Source organism: Abramis brama (assembly GCF_963993115.1).
Source record: "Abramis brama genome assembly, chromosome: 3".
Taxonomy (NCBI): domain Eukaryota; kingdom Metazoa; phylum Chordata; class Actinopteri; order Cypriniformes; family Leuciscidae; genus Abramis; species Abramis brama.
The window spans coordinates 21,457,836-21,478,947 of record NC_139965.1 but is presented as its reverse complement, the minus strand read 5'-3'; the positions used below and the strand labels follow the sequence as shown (position 1 = coordinate 21,478,947).

At 38.9% G+C, this 21,112-nt stretch overlaps 1 protein-coding gene across 1 annotated transcript in view; it reads right to left on the bottom strand.

Moving 5' to 3' along the window:
• Nucleotides 1-15,802, bottom strand: part of shroom4 (shroom family member 4) — a 47,736-nt gene extending 31,934 nt beyond the window's left edge. The window contains exon 1 of the mRNA XM_084109055.1: nt 15,528-15,802. Coding sequence (XP_083965181.1) covers nt 15,528-15,653 — 126 coding nt within the window. The 5' untranslated portion in view covers nt 15,654-15,802. The remainder of the gene's footprint in view (nt 1-15,527) is intronic.
• Between the last annotated feature and the right edge of the window lie 5,310 nt (nt 15,803-21,112).

Below are 21,112 nucleotides of genomic sequence, written 5' to 3'. Positions count from 1 at the left end.
TCTCCCACTCTTTCTTTCCTTTCCCCTGAGCTCATGTTCTCCTTAGAGGCTTGATAAAAATAACTGCAACCACACCTATGTTCCATCAGACCTGTGTGTGTGTGTGTGTGTGTGTGTGTGTGTGTATACGAGTGCTTGTTTGGCTTGGGTATGTGCACTGACTTGCTCCCTGGTGATCATGAAATAAAGTTCACAAAGAGACCTTTATGGAAGGTTGAACAGTCCTACGTGACAAATCCCTTTCGGTCTCCCCATTCCTTTAATCTCCCTCAGGAGTGACCACTCCTTACATGCCATGCGAAGAATAAGATTTTCCGTACCCATTCTTCAAAAGAGACCTGTTGGAAAATATGGTTGAGGAGGTGAATGTTAGGGGGAACTTTCTGCCTGAGACTTTTGTTTATAAAAACACCCAACATGAGTAGTGAGGGCAGAGGCTACAGCAAACAAACGGCACCACTGTGATTCCTTTCCAATCACTCCTTTTCAAGATAAAATACGGTCTGCGTTTTAGCTAAAGGAGGCGAGAAACGCCTTAAATTACAAGAGAAGGACTCGAAAATTATAAGTCCCAGGATGGAAATAGTTTTAATACAATAACGGCTTTGAAAGGCAATTCCTAGTTATGCTGTCAGTGTACCGAAAAATGCATTTCCACTCCCAAGCTCAGAGACCGCAGGAGGGAGGGGTGTCTGTTAGTGTCGGACAGTGACGAAGCAAGTTAGTCTTCACCTCTCCCACTACAATATGTTTGCTAAATTCAGCACAAAGGACATGTGGGCTGACCCAGAACTACACACTGCATACAATCTAGTATTAAATAGGTTAACATTAAAAAAAGACCAAGATCATATGATGTCTCTAGTCCTGAGTGAGGGCAAAACTCTGTTATACATAGGTATTTGTCAAGGCACTGACAATTAGTTGCTAAGGTGAGTAGTTAGTTTTCTAGGTTACATTTTCTAGGTTGGTTAGGGGTGGTTACTTACTGGCCCAAGTCAAAATTTCTCCCACACATTTTTCCATTTGGCCATCCACCAGGCATATTCAATAGCATGTCCAAAAACAAGTAAACACTGGCGGCTCCAGGATTTTTTGGGGGAGGGTGCTAAGGGGGGCTAAATAGTTCAAAGGGGGTGCAAAGAAAAACATTAAGTGCATCAATAACTGCAGTACCCTGCATTTATTACATTGCACTAATTTAATTTTCCATTTTACCTTAAATTATACATTTACAAAGTCATGTTGTAAAGTATGCAGTTATTAAGCATGGTATCAATTTCGCTGAACATCTTTATTATTACATTATCAGCCCTTTGAATCAATAGCGGTTTATTGAAACGACTTACAGTCCCATAGACATGTAGGCGTCTATGTATTTATTATGTCTATGGACAGTTCCACCTACATAATGAGTAAGCTAAATGAAGGAATGCACTTGTGCTTTAAAAAATATAAAAAAATGGAAAAGAGCGCAGGGTGTCTTTTAACTTGACATGGTGCAAGAAACTGAAAAGCAGATGAGGCGCAAAAGACACCTGTTTAACGCATTAGCCTGTATGTTAAGATCGAAAACAACATTTGCTCTTTTTCATCACCACTATGCTAGGGCGAACAAAGCACATGAATTTATATTAAAATCTATATTATTTGACGTTTCTAACATGAGTGAATCTTCAAAGAGATAAGGGTAACTACTCACCAATAGCAGATTACAAGAGGACAATACGTTTGTTGTTATCTTCTAAGCTATTCCGAGATGTGTCTGAATTGCGCAATCTTTTGTTCATATTTAATGGCGCTCCATTATGGTCGCTGTTGATGAGCTCAATATGATCTCCATTCGCTAATGCGCGCCAATCCTGAGCGTGCAATTGACTCCTCCTCCATCAAAACATTATTAAACCTTATTTTATTAGTTAGGCTTTCAATAACATTTTTATTTTTAATGAAAGTGACACTTAGAGTATAAAAAAAAACAGGAAAATTATTAGGAAATCCTTGGGGGGACTGTGCCGGCCTAGCACCGCCACTGCAAGTAAAACAAATTTTGCCGTTAAAGTCCAAATAATTTATTCTATATTGTGACGTAGATCCAAGTGAAATGGATTATAAAAAATAAAAAAAAGGATGGAAACTTGATTCTATCCATTATTTTTTGATTGGATGGAGGCACATCTGGATGAAAGCTTGTAGTGGATTGTAAGAGACGTGCAAGCAGACTAAATGATTGAAGTCCTGCATTCAAATCCAGAATAATAAATGAAATATATATTTTCCCACTATCATACAGAAGCCCACTGCTGGCTATCTCATTAATATATTAACTTGATATAATACATGCAAAAATCCAACATACAAAGAAAATTCTCATACGAAGACTTTTTTGGTTAAATTGTTAAACAATGCAAAAGGTTTACCTGCATCAACACATCAGGGATCAGATCAGTTCTCGAATTCATCACGTTAATCAAAGTATGCCCATGAAAACCAATCTGCAGTAAGTAGAGGGTCTATATGGACCTCGTACCTCTGCAGCAGTGAAGAATGGGCTCCCTGTCTCCCAGTCCCAGCATCAGCCCTGGCGGCATGAGGTCACCCCCTCTATCGCTCTATAAATAACAGGGCGTCGCTCGCTGCCCGTCATTATACCACAGCTGGACAGAAGAACGGTCCGCCTGAGCTGCCTAGAAACCAGAAGCGTCTTACCAAGCATTGCCTATCCCACAACAGGCAAAGAAACATGGGTAACACAGGGAACACAGTTGCCCGTTTTATAGAAAACAATTGGACGCTGTCTTTCTGCATTCAAAGTGAAATGCAGACAGAGAGAGTGAATGTGTGATAGATAAAAGAGTGCAGAATGGACATATCAAGCTGTATTTTATGACATGATGTTCCATAAAATTGGAATAAGTATTTTATTTTGACTGACACTAATCTGGGAGGGTTAAGTCTTTGAATAAACATATTTTTAAGGGAACTTGTCATAACATTTTTCACAAGACCTACAATATATGTTTGGACACATTTTTCAGCCGTAATTCACAACTTTTCCCAGCGGGACCTTTCGCAGAGGAGGGTTGTCCAAGAACACTACTCTAAAACAAGTGCTGATTTATCAATGCCTGTAATGGTTTCCCCAGTCAGAAAACCACGAACAGAGAGCAGCCAGAGGTTCGCAGAACAGAAACAGTCCCAGAGTATAAGGGTGACCTGTGATTTATATGATATATATGATTTATTACTATATATCCTGAGCCAAAACATCATATACAAACTCCTTCAACAGCTGATTTGAAACAATGTCTCTGATCCCACTGGGAAAGGATGCACTGCATACGCACACTTGAAATGTGGCCATGGAAAAATGGAAAGAGAGGTGTGGGATAATGAGGAAGTGTGTGAGACGAAGACATCCAAGGCAGATCTAGGAAGTGTGGTAAACATGGGTTTTGGCTCTCTTTCGCTCTGAGGTTATCCTGACGGAAAAACAACAGACATCACAGCAGCTGGAGCGAAGAAAGAGTTGAAAATAAGTCACATGTATGTGGGAATGCATACGCACCAAAAAAAAAGAAAAAAAAAGAAAAAGGGTACAGCCATTGAAGAGGACAGAGAAAGGACAATATTCCTACTAAAGCTTTACTTATAAAAGTTACATTTTAAATGTCTAGACTGAGCCAAATGGAAATTATGTGTACGCGAGTTAAGAATTAGACAATGCAATTTCCAATAAAATCAAAACTGGAATAAAGACTTTTCCTGATCTATTATAGCATGGAATGGAATTTAAGACCTAAGGCAAACTAAAACCATGCCAAGTATTTATCATTAGGCCTATTTCCTTGCCTGAAACATAATAATGTTACCAACTGGCTCACTTCAGAGCAATTTGTTCCCCTGCAAGTGTTTATACATATTCAATGTAAAAATGAATACCAAATGCCAAAAGCTAGGGGGAATGCAATTCAGAACATCCATTCAAAAAACACAAACATGCCCTGACGCACACACAGTATACACACACAGTCAGCCATCCCAGGCTTTGCTTTCATTCCAGAGCAATCAAAAGCAGAGTCAGTGGGTCACTCTGGAAACCCCATAGTGCCCAGAACCCGCCATTGGCCTCCTCAAGACGAGGCCTAACAGCTGCCATTCCCACCCAAATCCTCATCAGGAAACTTCCCCATCTCATTCCAGGAAACTTAAACTCTTTTGCCTTGGTTTGATTCCTTATGTCTTCACACATTTTCACAGATTCTGCAAGGGGCGTGTAAACATACACGCGTATTTATGCCATGGGAACTTTCTAGGTCATTTTGCTGGACATCTGCTTTGACTAGCGCAATATCTCCTCATTTGAGCTACACAACAGGGATTGATGAGCAGTTGTATTCAAAGCTCTGTAACTCCGTGGTCAGTGAATGCATTCAAGCACCCAAGCTTGCGCCGCAGTCTTCTGCTGCTCATAAAAGAGAGAAGAATGAGTTTGCGAGCCCTGGGTAACCCCCTCCACTGCAGCACTGCCTTTGTCTACTGTTGGACAAGGATTTGAGCCTCCACTCAACAACACAACCCGACTGACTGACTGGCAGACTGACATATGTATTATCCCTACTGAAGTTTCCTTTATCTATCCCTCCACACACACAAACTCGGTTTATCTGGAGCTAAGAAAACACCTCAGCACTACAGCAAAGCAGAAACAAAGCTCCCCTACTAAGAACAAAGGGCTTATCAGAACGTTTTCCTTCAGTATCTGAGGTCACCGGTGCAGGCTGGGACACATCTGTCCTTGAGCTGGCCTGATCTCATAAATGGGGAGGAGATGGGAGTGAAGGATCCGGACCGCAGGAAGGGAGATTTCGCTCCAAGTAAGAGTTAAGACCTTGGAATACAGGCAAACCTGGAAAAGTGACATACTTGGATGGATTCAAGGTCAGAGTGGGTGAGAATATTGTTGCTGGCTTTTAGCTCCTTCATTTATGAGGATAGACAGAGGAGTGGGGGTGGAAGGAGAAAGAGAGAGAGGCTGAGAGAGAAAAGGTGGGTGAGACAGCGTGAGTGAGAGGGTGACAAAGGCTTCATTCAGGGCTCAGGCTGGGGGAAAATGAGAGAACGCTACCTCAGTGTGCTGAACTATGGCTGCGGCCCGACTGAGTCTAAAGTTCCATTGTGCTCTGGGACTTTTAAAGGTGTGACACAGAGCCATGGGTCACCACTGCAACTGAATCAACAGCCAGTGACCTATATTCACAGGAGAGGCTTTTTGGTGAACCAATTACATACCAAAGAAATGTAGTGGCCAGAAATACAGTGGTGAGAGAAATACATCAAGAATCATTTAGTCCATCACACACAAGATTTACAGAGCATGTTTTGTTTCAAGGAGACTCGTGAGGAAGGAATGCCTTTCTGTGGAGAATTGCTTTATCACATTCCTCAATTTGTTTGCCTTCACAGTCTTAACCGCCAAATGCTGTTTGCACTTCCTTCTCAAAGCATTTAAAACAGCACAACACCACCTAATTCGAACATCAACGCAAAGATCCGCTCATTAACCTAGCTGCACGATTACGATTACAACGGTCATAGTTTAAAAATGTCCTCATTAAAAATGTCCTAGCTAAACAAATTACACACCAAACATGAAAATAACTACAATTAGTGTTTCCAAGAAACGATTTAAAAGGATAGGTCACCCAAAAATGGAAGTCTGAAAAATCATTTAGTTACCCTCATTTTGTTCCAAATGATTTATTGTAGCTCTTAAGTTTCATTTGAGTTCACACACATTGAAATATGACATGTTCCAAACAGTTATGAGAGAACAATAACCAATGCGGCTTGGCATCCCTGACATCAAACCTGGCACAGTGTGTCTGGAAACATCATAATTGAATGAACATGAAGGCAAATATTATATTATAATAATACTGAAAATTGAACATTAAATAGTTTACATTCAAAATTATCATGGCTTCAGATGACTTGGAATATAGCACACAAGTTTTTATGGTGCTTTTTTTATATTTTTGGAGTTCTCCCCCTCAGTCCCCATTCACATTAATTGTACATAAAACAGTGTTGTTATTGTTAACTTTGGGGATTTTTGAGATACTGACTACAGATTTCTTGTAATCATAATTAGCCCATACCGATCCTGATCATTCAAGCTTTATTTAAGTGATATGTAAAAAAGTAACGGCTAACTTTTAGTAACTTTACAAAACTCAAGTACATGGTCTTATTTGACAGAAAATCCTTACATTTTTTAAGAAAATCTATTTTTATCATGTTCGGGAGTACTTGTGTTACAACACTGCTAAGAAAAATGACAATATAAATAATGCTAAACACTGCATTAGGTGAGTAAATGATAAAATTATTTACATTTTTGGTTAAACTACACCTTTAAAACTGTCATAGTTTTCATAAAATGTCCTACTATTTATGGTAATCTCGTTACTATAAGAAGTGTTTCCAAAAAGTCTTACTATAAAACTTACTATAATCACATTGGCTGACTAACTGAACACAGGCACATGAGCATATATCAAAACCGAATTAGACCACATTAATTGGCATTCATTTACTGGAAACCCAACACTCACCCAGAGTCAGTATTAACGCACCACTAATCACATACATGACACCCAGATCAACAAACTGCCTTTATTGTTCAGTTACTTGATCACATTCTTAAATCAGTACAGCTTATGCGACTCACTTAAAAATCCATTTTTAAGACGATCAGGACAACATATATCACCACTGGTGGACATTTCCACAAACATCCCAAAGTGATCAATCATGCTTTAGACGTGCACTGGGAAAACCTCCACCTTTTGATGCACGTCCAGAAACAGCAGTGTGTGTGCTCTCATAACAAGGTCTCTCTCCTCGAGAGGTGAGAAGCCATGTTTGAAGTGCAGCCAAGAAGAAGCCTCCTGACGGGCAGATATTGTCTTTGTTTTAACAAAGTTCAACGAGAGGCAAATTAAAGGAACATCAAACCACTTGCCAGTACACTTGGCAAAAAATTACTTTGGTGAGTTGGGTTGTAATTGGAGCAATGAAAGTGTGCATGTGCGCAAATATTGGAGGTATGATCCGTAATCCGATTATGCACAAATCTGTTAGTCTGACATGCTCAACGTCACCCCGTTGCTCTGAGATTGCTCTATCATAGCCTTAATTGCACATTTTGAGCGTATAGCAGACCTCGTTTCCGAAAAAGACAATGGTGGATGTCAGAGAGTCAGCAACCTTTGGACCAAAGATAACTTGGATTGATCCATCACTGTCATAGCAGACAGGAGAGAGTGCATGGTGAGGAGGGGCATCATGATGGCTCAATTTAGGACCCGTCATTCCTCAGTTTCCTGCCGTTTATGAATAGGGCCATAGTGAGTCTTTTGACGTTGTAATGTGTGTGAAGTGACCTTGTCCCCTCAGCTAACCTCCTCCACACACAAACACACACAAATCCCCCTCCCCCAGACTCACCTCCCTGGGAGCAAAGAGGACTTTGGAGTGGTTTTGACGGCTGGTTGAGCCCAAATGTTGGATACGAGGTTGGCCAACAAGCTTTTGGTGGAGCGTTTGATGTGGTCAGGTCCCCTGCAGAACACAGATGAACTTTGAAAACTGACTCCCTGATTATCATTTACCATGTGTCTTCACATTAAATCTTGAAAGGACCAGAAACCACTTAAACGGTAAGTTTTTAATTATACCAAATTAGGAAAGGCATAATCATCTCCATACTCGTGATATCAATTTACATAAATTCCCATAATCGATCATTGTTTAAATTAATGATCAATTAATCGATTAATCGTTAACCAACCTCTTAAATCCAAAGCGGGGGATGCTACTAATGGCGCTTTTCCACTGCATGGTATGGTACGGCTCGGTTCAGTACGGCTCACTTATGGCGCTTTTCCACTGCATGGTACGGTACGGTACGGCTCGCTTCGGCTCGCTTTAAATGGTACCACCTCTGTTGAGGTTCCAAGCGTACCGTACCGATACTAAAATGTGACGTGAAAACACTGCAGATCACTGATATCTATAAACTTCAAAAAAAGAAATGGCTGAATCGTGGTCAGTGGACGAGGTGCACATTCCTCTCGTTGGTTGCCGAGGAGTGGATGGGGAAACATGGAATGAAAAATTCGCATTTAATATGATGATGTCATATAGTAGAGACGGCAACTATAACGATCAGTCCCACCCACTTTGAAGCGGTACTAACTGCAGTGGAAAAGCAACCGAACTAAAGCGAGCCGAACCGTGCCGTACTGAGTCGAGTCGTACCACGCAGTGGAAAAGCGAAGCGAGCCGAACCGTTCCGCGCCGAGTCGAACCGTACCGAGCCGTACCATGCAGTGGAAAAGCGCCTTATGTTATCCCGTTACTTATCAGCCACTTGCTTAACCAACACAAAAATACAAGCTTGGCTTTACAGTGAATACAGGGAATATGACCATCACTTGCCAAGTGCTTTTAAATTTGCTCTATTTTCATAGCATGAAAAAATAACCGCTTTACATGAAATTGTGATCTGTAAAATCATTAAACATAACAGGTAGACTGTCATATATCATTGAAAAGGTCTCAACTAGCAGAATAACAACAACAAGCATATTTGTTTCAGTTAGAGACCAAACTATATCAAGTATTTGTATTAAAAACGTGCCACAAACACACATGTAAACACAGTATACATGTGATGCCAGAATGGATTGCAAAGAATGGATTTTTTTTAGGGATGCACTGATATCAAATTTTAAATAATTAATAATTAATCTTTTTTTATTTTTTGATATATCCAATAAATATAGCCAAAATTAAATGATTAAAATGATTTACAATAAAACACAAAACAACCAATAAATAATTGTATTCATATTATGGTTGATATATCCAATAAATGGTGATTTTAAAACTGTTTAAAAAAATTAAATGATAACAATTTCTTACAACAAAACACTAAAAACAACCAACCATTCTAAGTTTTTAAAAAAAAAATCAATTTTCATATTGAGATTTGCTAAAGATTATATTAAACAGTGTTATAAAATTATTTGTTTTGTTTGTTTAGACTAACTTTAAGTGAGTTAGTATTAGATGATGGATAATATTTACAACAACAACAAAAAAAACAACTAAAATGCTCAAATATGGCAACCTGTATACATCAAACGTCCGATAACCAATATAATGTGCATCCCTATAATATTTTTTGTTACATTCTACACGAGTACTACTACACTAATACTTTTGAGAATATTACAACCTCCATTTAGGCAGATTTACATTTAAAGTATATTTAATTATTTCTACTTGACCAAAATCCCAAAAAGCTAAGAATATTGCAATTATTATACAAATTCCAATATGATCATATCACGATGCAGAAATCGTTAGACAAAGGCTTGTTGCCGAAATGCCATTAAAATAAGCTTTTAACTGAATGTGCAGTTATAATTTTCATTATGCAGATATCATTATAACATCATTTCTCCAGGTCCAGAGAACAAACACACAGCGAACACACATGCCTCACTGATTAGAAGTCCTGTCACTCCCAGCTCGGTTAAGAGACCATGTGGAAACACTGGTGAGTGTTTGTGGTGGAGGGGCTCAGGCAATAAGACCCCAATATCTCTCCCACCATCAAAGCCTCGCTGCCCAAGGCAAAGGCAACGGGAGCCAAGCACACATTCCTGTCACATATCAGATCCTTCCCACACCCATAACCAGCTGCGGACTTCACCACAATCAACACATCGTTCAAAACAAACAGACTTCTATCAAATCATTGAAGAAACAATATATTTACTCTATTAAATCCAATTGCAATAACAGTGGGAAAAGGAAGCATTACCTCTCAGGATTGATGAGTTTCACACAGCAATCCAAAACTGATATGATTTAACTTTGGGAAGTTATCCAGAAAACAGAAGTATGGCGTTACTGAATAACAGAAATGGGGAAGTAATCCTACTTTAAACAAAGAGATCACTTTAAACAGAGGGATGATAAAAATGGAAGTAGAAGTGGAAAAAATGGCTCCAGCCGCAACAGTCAAGCTCTGGAAGTAAAATCTCATTCATTTCATAATAGAGCAAATGATTTTTTAGCCATAAATGCATAAACGATTCTAGACAGACCTACCATGGCCTTCAAGATTGTTAACAGTGTCTCTGAATGAAACAATATGTGTGATTTAAATTTCATTTTTAAAATTTCATTTTTTTAATATTACACTACTCACTTTTTTTTGCAACAGTTTAAATATTGTATTTTATACTTGTCTAAAAATAATTGTAAAATATAACTTGACTATGACATAATTTGTTTTGTTTTTATTTCGTTTATTTTGATTACATCATTAGCTGTGTTTCATGGGATGAGTAGTTCATTCCTCATAAAATTATTTAAAATAAAAGAACACATGGCCTTTTTGCTTTTTTCCTGTTCTTTTTTGGCTTTGAATCAAAGTTTGTAATGTTGTGTTTCATCTCTAAGCTGTTTGGTCTGGTACATGGGTTAAAATATGCCTATGGAGAGAATAAATATACTTATAAAATAAAATAGAATACTTCCGGAACTAACGCGGTTGGACCCACACACACAAAAAAAAAAAGTGGCGGTAAGTGTTCTGCTCTACTGCAAGTTCAAACTGCCAGCAAACTTAAAACATAAACATTTTGACCCAGTAAAACATTTCCATCTCTTGGTCCAAAATTTTCTTTCTTTCACCTCAAATCTCCAGCGCCTGAGAATAAGTTCCACTGACCGATTAGGAGTGGGAAGAGAGGGATGATTGGAGTGCCATGTGGTCTACATAAACTTCACAGCAGAAAAAGAGAAATGCAAGGAAATGCGCAATGTTTCCATCTCTACTTTAATAGGAGAACAAAAAAGACAGGGAATGTGAGGGAGGGATGATTAACAAAGTGGTGAGGGGGGGGAAAGCAGCAACAAGGTTTTTATACATAAATCAGCCTGTTCCTCATGTTCATTCAATGCCAATTTCAATGCACAAGCCTTTGAGGATTTTGGGGGGTTTGCACAGGCACAAATGTGGAAAATAATCAAGCATTCTTTGTAAACAAATGGTTTACATGCATTTTTCACCACAATTTTGAAAATCACAAGTCTGGCAATGTTTTGTCACGCAGGGGACAAGTTGCTTTGAAACCCTAAAGATGTTCAGCTCAAAGTGTTACAATGGGATTCAAGACCAAGTTTGTTACTATTAAATTCTTTTTAATTTTTAACTTTCAGACTTTTATGTAGCCTAGAGATGACTAATATATCCAGCCACTGTTTGTTGTTGATAAATCTTGATACCATTGTATCTTCTTGCTGCTGGCTGAGGTCACGATGACCCATCATGGGATTTTAATTTGAGCACATGTTGAACACCTGGGGGAGTGTATTGGGTCTGGCCTTGGGCGCCAGGTCCTTATGTTTGCTCTTTGAGATAAATGTCTACTGAGACCACTGGGGGGGGGGGTTCAAAATAATGCCCCCAGGGCCCAAAGATGGTAGATAGGATCAGAGGGCAAGAGATTCCATGAGAAAAAAAGACATGCAAACATGCAGGTTGTGCTTTGCCTCCAAATCAGATGGAAAAACGATGGAATCAGTGTGAGTGGCAGCGACTGGAGCCATGTGCCCCAGAAGACTCCAACACTGACAAAGCCGCTGTATATCATCTTTATGATGACATCCAAATAAAGTCCTCACAATCGAGTGATGCAGGTAGACACAGATGCGTGTACAGAATCAGATGCAGGGACTGTGTGTCGAACAAAGCATGTGTTTCAGGTTAAGCAGTTAACAAGTCCAGCCAGTGAATAAGAGGTTATGAGAATTGGCCATGATCCAACCCCCAGTAAACCAAGAGTTGACACTTACTGAGAACTAACCAGCCTGCTAAAAAAAAAACTCAAAAAGAAATGACTCAATATTACAAGAAAACAACACTGACACCTAAGAAACATATCGGAAATGCATATGTCTTTTAAAGGTAGGGTAGGCAGTTTTTTTTCATGTATAAACACTTTTTTGTTATACTGGTTAAAACTCTCTTCACATCCTGATAGCAATCATGGTTCTTCTGTTTCTGCTTCTGTTCTGTGGAAGTCTCAGGACCAAAAAATGTTCGATGGCAGGTACAATATCCTACCAATATCCTATTTCCATACCTCCACACACCCTGCTCGCACAGAGATCACGTCATTAGCACGTTCCATAAAGCTGTAAGTTGTAAACAGACGTCACCGCAAACAAACAGCAGCCGCCTTTTAACGTTCCTCCTGAACCAAAACAACAAGCTTATGCTGCGTTCACGCCATGTCATAACCGTAATTACGAGATGGCATTTAGGATTTATGCGTTTCTATGTCAACACTATCAACGCTGATATTAATAAAGAGTTTCTGTGAGTTGTTTACGTTCATTATTATTGTAATGTTATATGCTTTGAGACATGAGGTAATTTAACGGCGTCTCTCGTCTCGTGACTCTTTGCTGACTCTGCTCTGGCCATGTGCATTCATGTGTTTTGAAGGAGGCATGGCTTTGGAGTAGTGGTCGACCGATATATCGGCCGATATTTGGCATTTTTGAAATATCGGCATCGGCCGATACGTTTTTCTGATTGGCCGATGTGTTGGAAGCGGGACTTTTATTTTGACAGCGCTCCGGACTTTTATTTTGACGGGCGGCGCTGAGAACACCAGCGCCTGAAGAGAACGGCAACGGCAGCTCCTCAGATCAAACAGCGCTCACTCACATTCTCTGTCTTCATTAATTTACGATCTCTGTCAGTCATATCTAATACTTTGTTAGACAGAACTGGTAAACAAAGAAAGTAAATGGTATGCGAAGTAAGTAAAGTAAAGCGTTTGCTTTTATATTATTTGTAACAGAAAAAGCAAACAATCAGGCTAAAATACTTTCTCATTTGCCGTCAACATTCAGCAAATGTGCATCTACGTCATTTAAACAAATCTCTGGATATCTAATAAACATTTAATTTCACAAACCTTGCAGATTTAATCGAATCCAGCTGTGATATCTTGTGAAGTGTGCATGTGACGGTCGGTCCGTGCGAAGTGAGTGAATGCAAACAGAAGATCAGCTTCAAGAGACGCGATCGAAAAACTTTAAATCCTTAATTTTAAAATATGCTGATATATAACCAGTTGCCAACTGTGTCATATTCATATCTGTGATATATCCAGTTGCCAACTGTGTCATATTCATATCATTTTCACTGTGCTGTATGTAAAATTAGCGTTACCTTGTCTTTATTTGAAAAAATATGATTAAGTTACCAGCACGAAATTACCAGATTACTGAGTGCCCTGTTACAGTGTTTACTTTCTTTTTATTCACATATTTATATATTTCTAAACAATTACTTTGTGAAAAATACTGTAATAGGATTGCAGATTCAAGAAGTTGCCATCTTAATATAAAAGCATGTTTATTTTAATTGTTTTCTAATTTATTAAATATTGATTAAAATAAATATATATAAAAATATCGGCTTTATATCGGCCATCGGCCACCCTGCTCTCTAAGATATCGGCATCGGCCATCAAAAAACCAATATCGGTCTACCACTACTTTGGAGACGCTCTGAAGGGAGGGTGGGATCTCATGCTTTCAAAGCTAGCTTGCTATTGCTAGCCTCTCTGAAATTGCCTACCCTACCTTTAACAACTCACTTTCAGAATGGCAGAGACAAACACTGAATCAATCAAATCTCAGAATCATTAAGACAATGTTCATCTTGAATGCATTTTGATCCAGCTGGCGATTCATTGAGAAACAATGATCAAATGACATTTAAATGTCAAAAGCCTGTGAGCGATTAAAGATACAATATCACTGCTGCGTCCCAAGTGTTAAAGCACTTTAAATTAAACACAGCAGAGCTAAGAAAAGACATTTTACCAACTACACAGCCAAACCGACTCAACGCACATTACAAGTTGTCGAGATGTTTTGAGCACCAGAATAAACAACTGTAAACTCATTCTAAGACATGCTGAAAACTAAGGCACAAATCAAATAAATTTCTTCCCTCTGTCAGACAAAAAAATACCAGCCTCCCCCTCATGACCCCTACCCCCTCCTCCCCGCTGACTCAGGGGGCAGAGTCTGGGAATGTGATCTCTGGGGGTCTTGTCCCCCCAAAACATCTTCATTTAAGAAAAATAAATCAACACTTTTTGGTCAAATGCCGTTGGAGAGGAAATGGGGGTGGAAGGAGAAGGAATAAAACATGATTCCCTTACCTCCCTGTGAGGAAAAAAACACTACTTTTCTCTAGTTATAAGAAATGTAGTCACAGTGGGTTCAATTAAAAAGCATTAACTTAACTGAGTATTTTTATATTTTTGGATAAAGTCGCTTTTTTCAATTGCTATTACACGACAATACATAATAAGAGTGTATTTTAGCTCATTTTTTTATTATTACTGATCATTTTGTTAAAAAACATTAATTGAACATAACTAATTTCCCAATCTGCCTCAGGCTCATACATATAAAGGGTTTTATCTAGTACCACATCCCAGTTGGTTTTACACACTAAAGATGAAGTAAATGAGCTGATGACAAAGCAGCAAGGATCTCTAAAACTGATCATTATTGTTACAGCCTGATTTGTATAATCCCATAGGCTATCCCTTTCCTAACAAAAAGGACAGCTGCAGTTTTTGTGCATAAATTAAATGAAAACATATAATACAAAAATATACACTCAACTTTTGAAAGCAGATGTATTTTCTACAGAGCAAGACAGACAATGTAATTCAATTTAATGCAAAAAGGATGTGCACAAAATGTATAGGGCTATACATTATTTCACAAAATGTTCACAACAAATTCCTTGTAAAATATTTAAAAACACAAATCCTTTGAATAACTGTCAGAACATTTTGGAACTGATGCTGAATAAATTGACCACTTCAACCAAGCCGATTAATCTGCAGATATAGCCATCTTTTTTTGGCAGATTAATCAGCTTTGCCAATTTGTTGGTCTATCCAAACTCGTGATAGTGAATGGATAATGAATAATTTATGCAGAAGTGCCCAGGTCACTTCACCTATGTTCAGTGATCCAATAAATTGTATAAATTTGGCTCTAATGCAAACATTGATTATTCATTCCTTTCTTTGGGTTTTCATGGATCTTGAAAGTCAATGATTCACAGATCTCATGAGATTCAAGATCTGTCATTTGTGAAAATAACAGTTTAAACACGAGCATTAAGGATGCTCTTGGTCATATGTTTATATCATGTCCATTTCCTTGCCACTAAGTTTTTACAAGTTCCCAAACATCCATCAATGCACCGTTACATTTCATTCAAGCATAACCAGTGAGTTTAAACTTTCAGCACAAAGTAACCAAGTGTTTGAATATAATCAATGAGACACACACAAGCATGTAGTATGAGTTTCTAACTCTTTGTAAACTCTTACTTTTGTAATGATGAGTGGCTCGCCGTGCTCCAGCCCTCCTTTCAGAGTGAATCCCCACGGAGCGCCTCCGTTCAGTTGCACATGGATGTGCTGGAAAGACACCAGCTGCTCTACGGTCTCCATCATGACTTCTGTGCTTTCAGCTCCGTCCGATCGCCATGCAATCACGATGCAACCTCATCACGACAACCGTAGACTCCACGCATGAGGGGACAGGCGGTGGGTTGGCCAGTGATGGGCTTTCCATGGACTCTCAGCGGAGGAAGTGCTTGAGACTGAGGAGTAGGTTTGAGTGACAGATGGAACAGCCAATTAGGACAGCGCTTCGCTCTAACTGACCAATGCAATTATACCAAGGGCAGGAACTTTATCGACCGCTGTATTGTCCATTGTGCGACGGTCTGGGAAAACTCAGGAAAGTTGGCCGTTATCAACTCTTGAGTCATAACTTTCAAACTACAGCAGTGATAATGTTTTACATGGAAACTGCGCCGGACAGGAACATTCAAATTGGTCGAACTGAAATGTTACCCAGTCGTGAGATTTTTTATTTTTTTTTACAGCTCAAAAAACAAATGACCTAGTAACTTGAATTGTTCTCCCATTAGGCTATGTTGAGACTTTTAATATTTTAACTTAGTTATTTGAAATAATAATCACTTTTCTGTTACGTGAGCTATAATGAAGTCTCTTTAACACGAGGCCTGAACTAATGTAGCAAATGCAAGAAAGTAAAATAGAAAAAAAAAAGAGAGAGAGATGGCTTGCATTTCAAATTAAAATGCAACCTTAATAGAGGGTAATAAAGTAGCCTAACCCATCTGCTTTAATATACAATAACATGAAAAGTCCACATGGGGGAGCTGTTGTTTCATATCATGTAGAAGTGTGACCGTTATGAGTCTAGGAATTCTGGACATGAGAATACACAAGCTGTATTTTAACCATTTAATGAAAGCTCAAGCCAGCATGTGTGATCAAAGCTTCAGGGTAAGGCTACCTTTCTTTACCAATCATTTCCACATTGATGAGCAACTATTTCCTTATCCATTCAGCTATGTGATTAACAGAAGTTCAGTGATGTCCAATTTGTCATGTTGTTAGAGCATCTGCATTGAGCTATTAAGCTGGAAAGCCGATCAGAGACTGCAAAAACATGTCTAAATCTAAATTACCTGTCAAACACAAGAGGACGTTGAGAGAATATACTAACACATAGGCCTACTCACAAACACCATGCTTGATCTGCCAATTATCTGAATTATCTATGCAACTACAATTCCCAGAACTTTCAAAAAGTAGGCTAGTTTCTATTTAGAATTATAATAGCCAAAGATACAGGGTTACATCTCGCAATTCTGACTTTATAACTCGCAATTCTGACTTTTTTTCAAAGCAATTTCGAGTTTATATCTAGTAATTCTTCATAACTAGTAGGCTAATTGCGAGTAGGCCTAAAGGTGATGATACACAGGGCAACTTTTTGAGTAATGTTGATGGGCAATCTTGCCGAGCGATTGTTCCTTAGCTTAGGCACTTTCACATTGAAAATGGGCAATACATTTCTGTCTGGATAATTAGATGGGTCGTGGGGGTCGTGGGCCCTGGGCCCTGGGCCCTGTGTCTCATCTGGTTGCCCGTTGACGGCAACATTGCCCAGCAACATTGCTCAAAAAGTTGCCCTGTGTATCATCACCTTAAGGCCTAGGCTTATATCTCGCAATTCTGAATTTATAATTCGGAGAAAAGAATTGTGAGATATAAAGTCGCAATTATCTTTAAAATTGCTTTATTCCGTGGCAGAAACAAGCATTCATAGAAATGTATCAACAGCCTAGGATTGAGGGATTTAAAACAAAACAAAAAATCACAAGATGCAAATAAAAAATTTAGTAAAATTAACATTTCAGGTCAGGTCAGAGTTCATCCTAAAGTACAGGTCCATCGCGAGACAATTCCCTGGCTCTGACATTAGGAGGTGCTGTAGTTTACAGCAAAGAGCTTTTGTCAATGTACTCCCCATTAGCTTTCTGGCAGTGGCACAGACCTTCGTGCAGGGTACCAATCTGGGGTGCGTTTCCCAAAAGCTAGTCTCGCGTAGCCAGACCTTCAGACTGACGGCTGAAGGTCTGGAATTCATAGCAGCTTTCTTTGGCCAAGGCCCGCCCATAAGGCCGTTTGACCGACATGTCAAACAACCAATTACAGTTCGTTTCGTTCAGCGTCACGTTTCAGGGCGTGGAAATGTCCCCACAACAACAGACCGGCGTGCAACAAGTCAGTCAGCACAGAAAATCAAAGAAGGAGAAGAAAACAAGCAGTAAGTCATTGATCTGTTCGTGCACGCATACTTTTGAGAATCCTACGTTTAGCTGATCTTGATAAATGCGCATTGTCACTCATGTAAACACAACAGTTTTTCTTCCCCAATCACACGTCTGCGCTTTGATTCCCGGCGGACCGAAAATAAACGCGACACTCGCGCCCCCGGAAATCCGATAAAATTCAACCAATCAGATGACGACTTCGACATTCCTGAAGTGTTTCCAGTTAAGTGTACCATATGCATCAGACGTTTAGCCAACGTTCCGTGGGCGTGACGTCTGAGGCTGAGACTACCCAAAAGCATCATTAGCCAACTTTGGTCGCAAGTTCCGTCGTTATCAACATAGTTCATCGAGTCGGTGTTTCCCGAAAACATAGCTCTAACGAACATTCGCAAACAGCATCGCAAAGTTGTGTGGTTTGAACGACAGCTCTTGACCTGTGGTTAAGAGTAGTTTCTTGTTTGCCTGACATGTGGACTTAATAGTCTTGAGCAAAATAAGCAAGCTGACATTCAGTGCAGTCTGTATATTTTATTTAGAATAAATACAAATGTCATTTACGTCTTTTAGTTTGTCAACAGATTTAAAGCACCGTTTTTTAAGAGTGCGCATGTGCGAACGTGCTATACCCATAGACTGTAAAAAATAGGCTATACCTGTAAGAACGAGCCTATGATTGAATCTGGAAATAGATCGAAATAACTGAGAAAAATAGAAATAGTCCTCCGATGCCATGTTAATTCGATCTCAACAGATTCGTTAAAATTATTTATTACTCCACCACCTGCGTGACATCATTAACCAACGTGGTTGAACGACCAATTTGCGACAATATGCTTTCTAGAAACAGTCGTGACTAGCTTTTTTTTAAACTAAAATCAACTTGCACTGACATATCTTAATCAGTCATGTTTTTTTTCTAAAGATATAACTGTCCTAATTGAACTAAGGCCTAATCCTGGTTTAATCCAAACCCTGTGAAACCAGGCCTCAATGTGTTAAAGTGAACGAGGTAGACCTCCATAAGTAAGCCGTCATTTACCAGGCATTTTAATCCAATGTTGCTTTCAGTATATTTATTATAGTGACGTTCCCCCTGGAGCAACCTGGCGTTAAATTCTTAACTCAAAGGCAGCAATCTACCGATTACAGCAATAAGATGTTACAATTAAGAAACCATAACATGCTTTCACATTACCTTTGTCAATTTTGATCAATCTCTTAGCATTCTGCGTTCTAATCCACTCATTTCAACATAACTGTGCTCACTTTAACGCAACTCTCATACACATGAATGCGCATCCATATGAGACAGCTGAACGCACAGCAAGCACAAGCACCCTTATGTCGATGAACACACTTGAGCACACATGTAGTGTACATTATGCATGACAGCACCCACACATCAGCTCAGCTCTATTCTGGTCATCTAAATGCTGGTCATTTGGCAATAATGTCTCAGAATTATTTGGCATAAGAACAATATATACATTTCTGTAAGTCTATGGTGCCCTTTCTTTTCATTCTGTCACCTTAAACATATCTGAATTTCTCCCTTGACCCTTTATCTGTTTCTTGGGCATTTACTGTACAAGAGCAATTGGGTCAAAATCTCCCTGTCACCATGGCAATAAACCACTCCATTAATGCAAGCGGCTTGTCATCTCCATAGTAATGATCTGACCCTGACAGATTAATGCCTTAGATTCACACTTGCAATACGGCCGCATACTTCTAATGTGCTGAGCCAGGGGAAATTTCTCTGCATCTCTCTTATCTCTGCTCACACACATTCCTATCGCTTAGTGGCATTATTTCTTCCCCCATTTTCCATGGGTGACATGATTTGAATTCAATAAATTTTGTTTGTTAAAAAAACACAATTTGTTGTAAGACATGCTGTTTTATAAATCAAAGAATGGGACAGTGGATCTTGCTCGATGAATAGTGTAGCCTGTTTTTATATGTGAGAGTTTGTTTAAGATATTCAGTGGTATAAAACACACAGATACAATATTGAAGCAATAGCAAATTGCACTTATAAAGCTATATGCTTATATATGAATTGCTAAAACACTAACCCCCATTCTCTGAACCAAATTATCAATAGCCTAAACCAATTTGTCAAATAAATCACTCTTTCTGTAAAACATTAAACAAGTTCAGGTAGTAAAAACACTGTCTGCAAATCTCATGCAGTCTTTGTGCAAAATTCTAAACACATTCTCACTCACTAAAACACATTTTTCACTGTGATGCACTTGTGTTTCAAAACGCTAAACACAGGCAGGCAAAAGGTAAACACAACTACAACACAGTTGCCATCATTTACACACAACGACTCAAAATTGTTCACACTTATTTCTAATGATGTGACCAAACCAACTGTACATAATACAAGTCAGTTCAGACCCAAAACTGATTCAAAATGTTGCACTGAATGTTGATACCAACATTGGTTGGAAACAATATAAGAGGGAAAGAAGGAAGAGTATGTGTATAAGAGCTGGTAAACAAGGAAGAAGAGGATGAGGACGAGAAAGAGCAAGCTGTGGAGAATGTTGTCAAGGCTGGATCTGGCTTTAGGGTTTTTTCCCTTTGCCTGCAGAGATGACATTTTCTGTGACGTGGACAAAGTCCTCCGGCCGGACCAACGTGAAGACATGATGCTGAAGCAGAATCAATCTCTCTCACTGACCTTGATTTCGCAGTTGCAACTCTTCAGAGTAACCTTTTTGAATTTTGCAGTTGGGTCACTGTATTTTCACAGTATGCAAGTGCTGAATACACAGACATTCAATAATAGGCTATACAATATTCAGTAGGCTACAATACTATACTCGCAGAACAATTTATTCACCTTACTGTAAGTTGTCATTACTATAATTTATTTCTGTAACTGTTGAATGAGGTTTTTTTTTTGTTGTTGTTGTTGTAAAAATTCAGAAATTTTTCTATGATGGGTTTAGTGGTATGGTTAGTTTAAGGGGATAGAATATACAGTTTGTACAGTATAACACACCGTATGTGCGTTAAGAGAGCAGATCAGTCCTGTATATTATAAATCTACCAGCTATATGACATCATTCAACTATTCCTCAGTTGCTGTACAGAGAGAGAGAGAGAGAGTATAAATGCAGAAGGAACAGCCTTAGTAAAACATTAACAATTTAATTTCAACATCTCAATTTAGCCTTCGCAATTAATTTCAATACAAAAGTCTGTACTCTGTCTAAAAGTCACTCCCCCTCCTGTCAC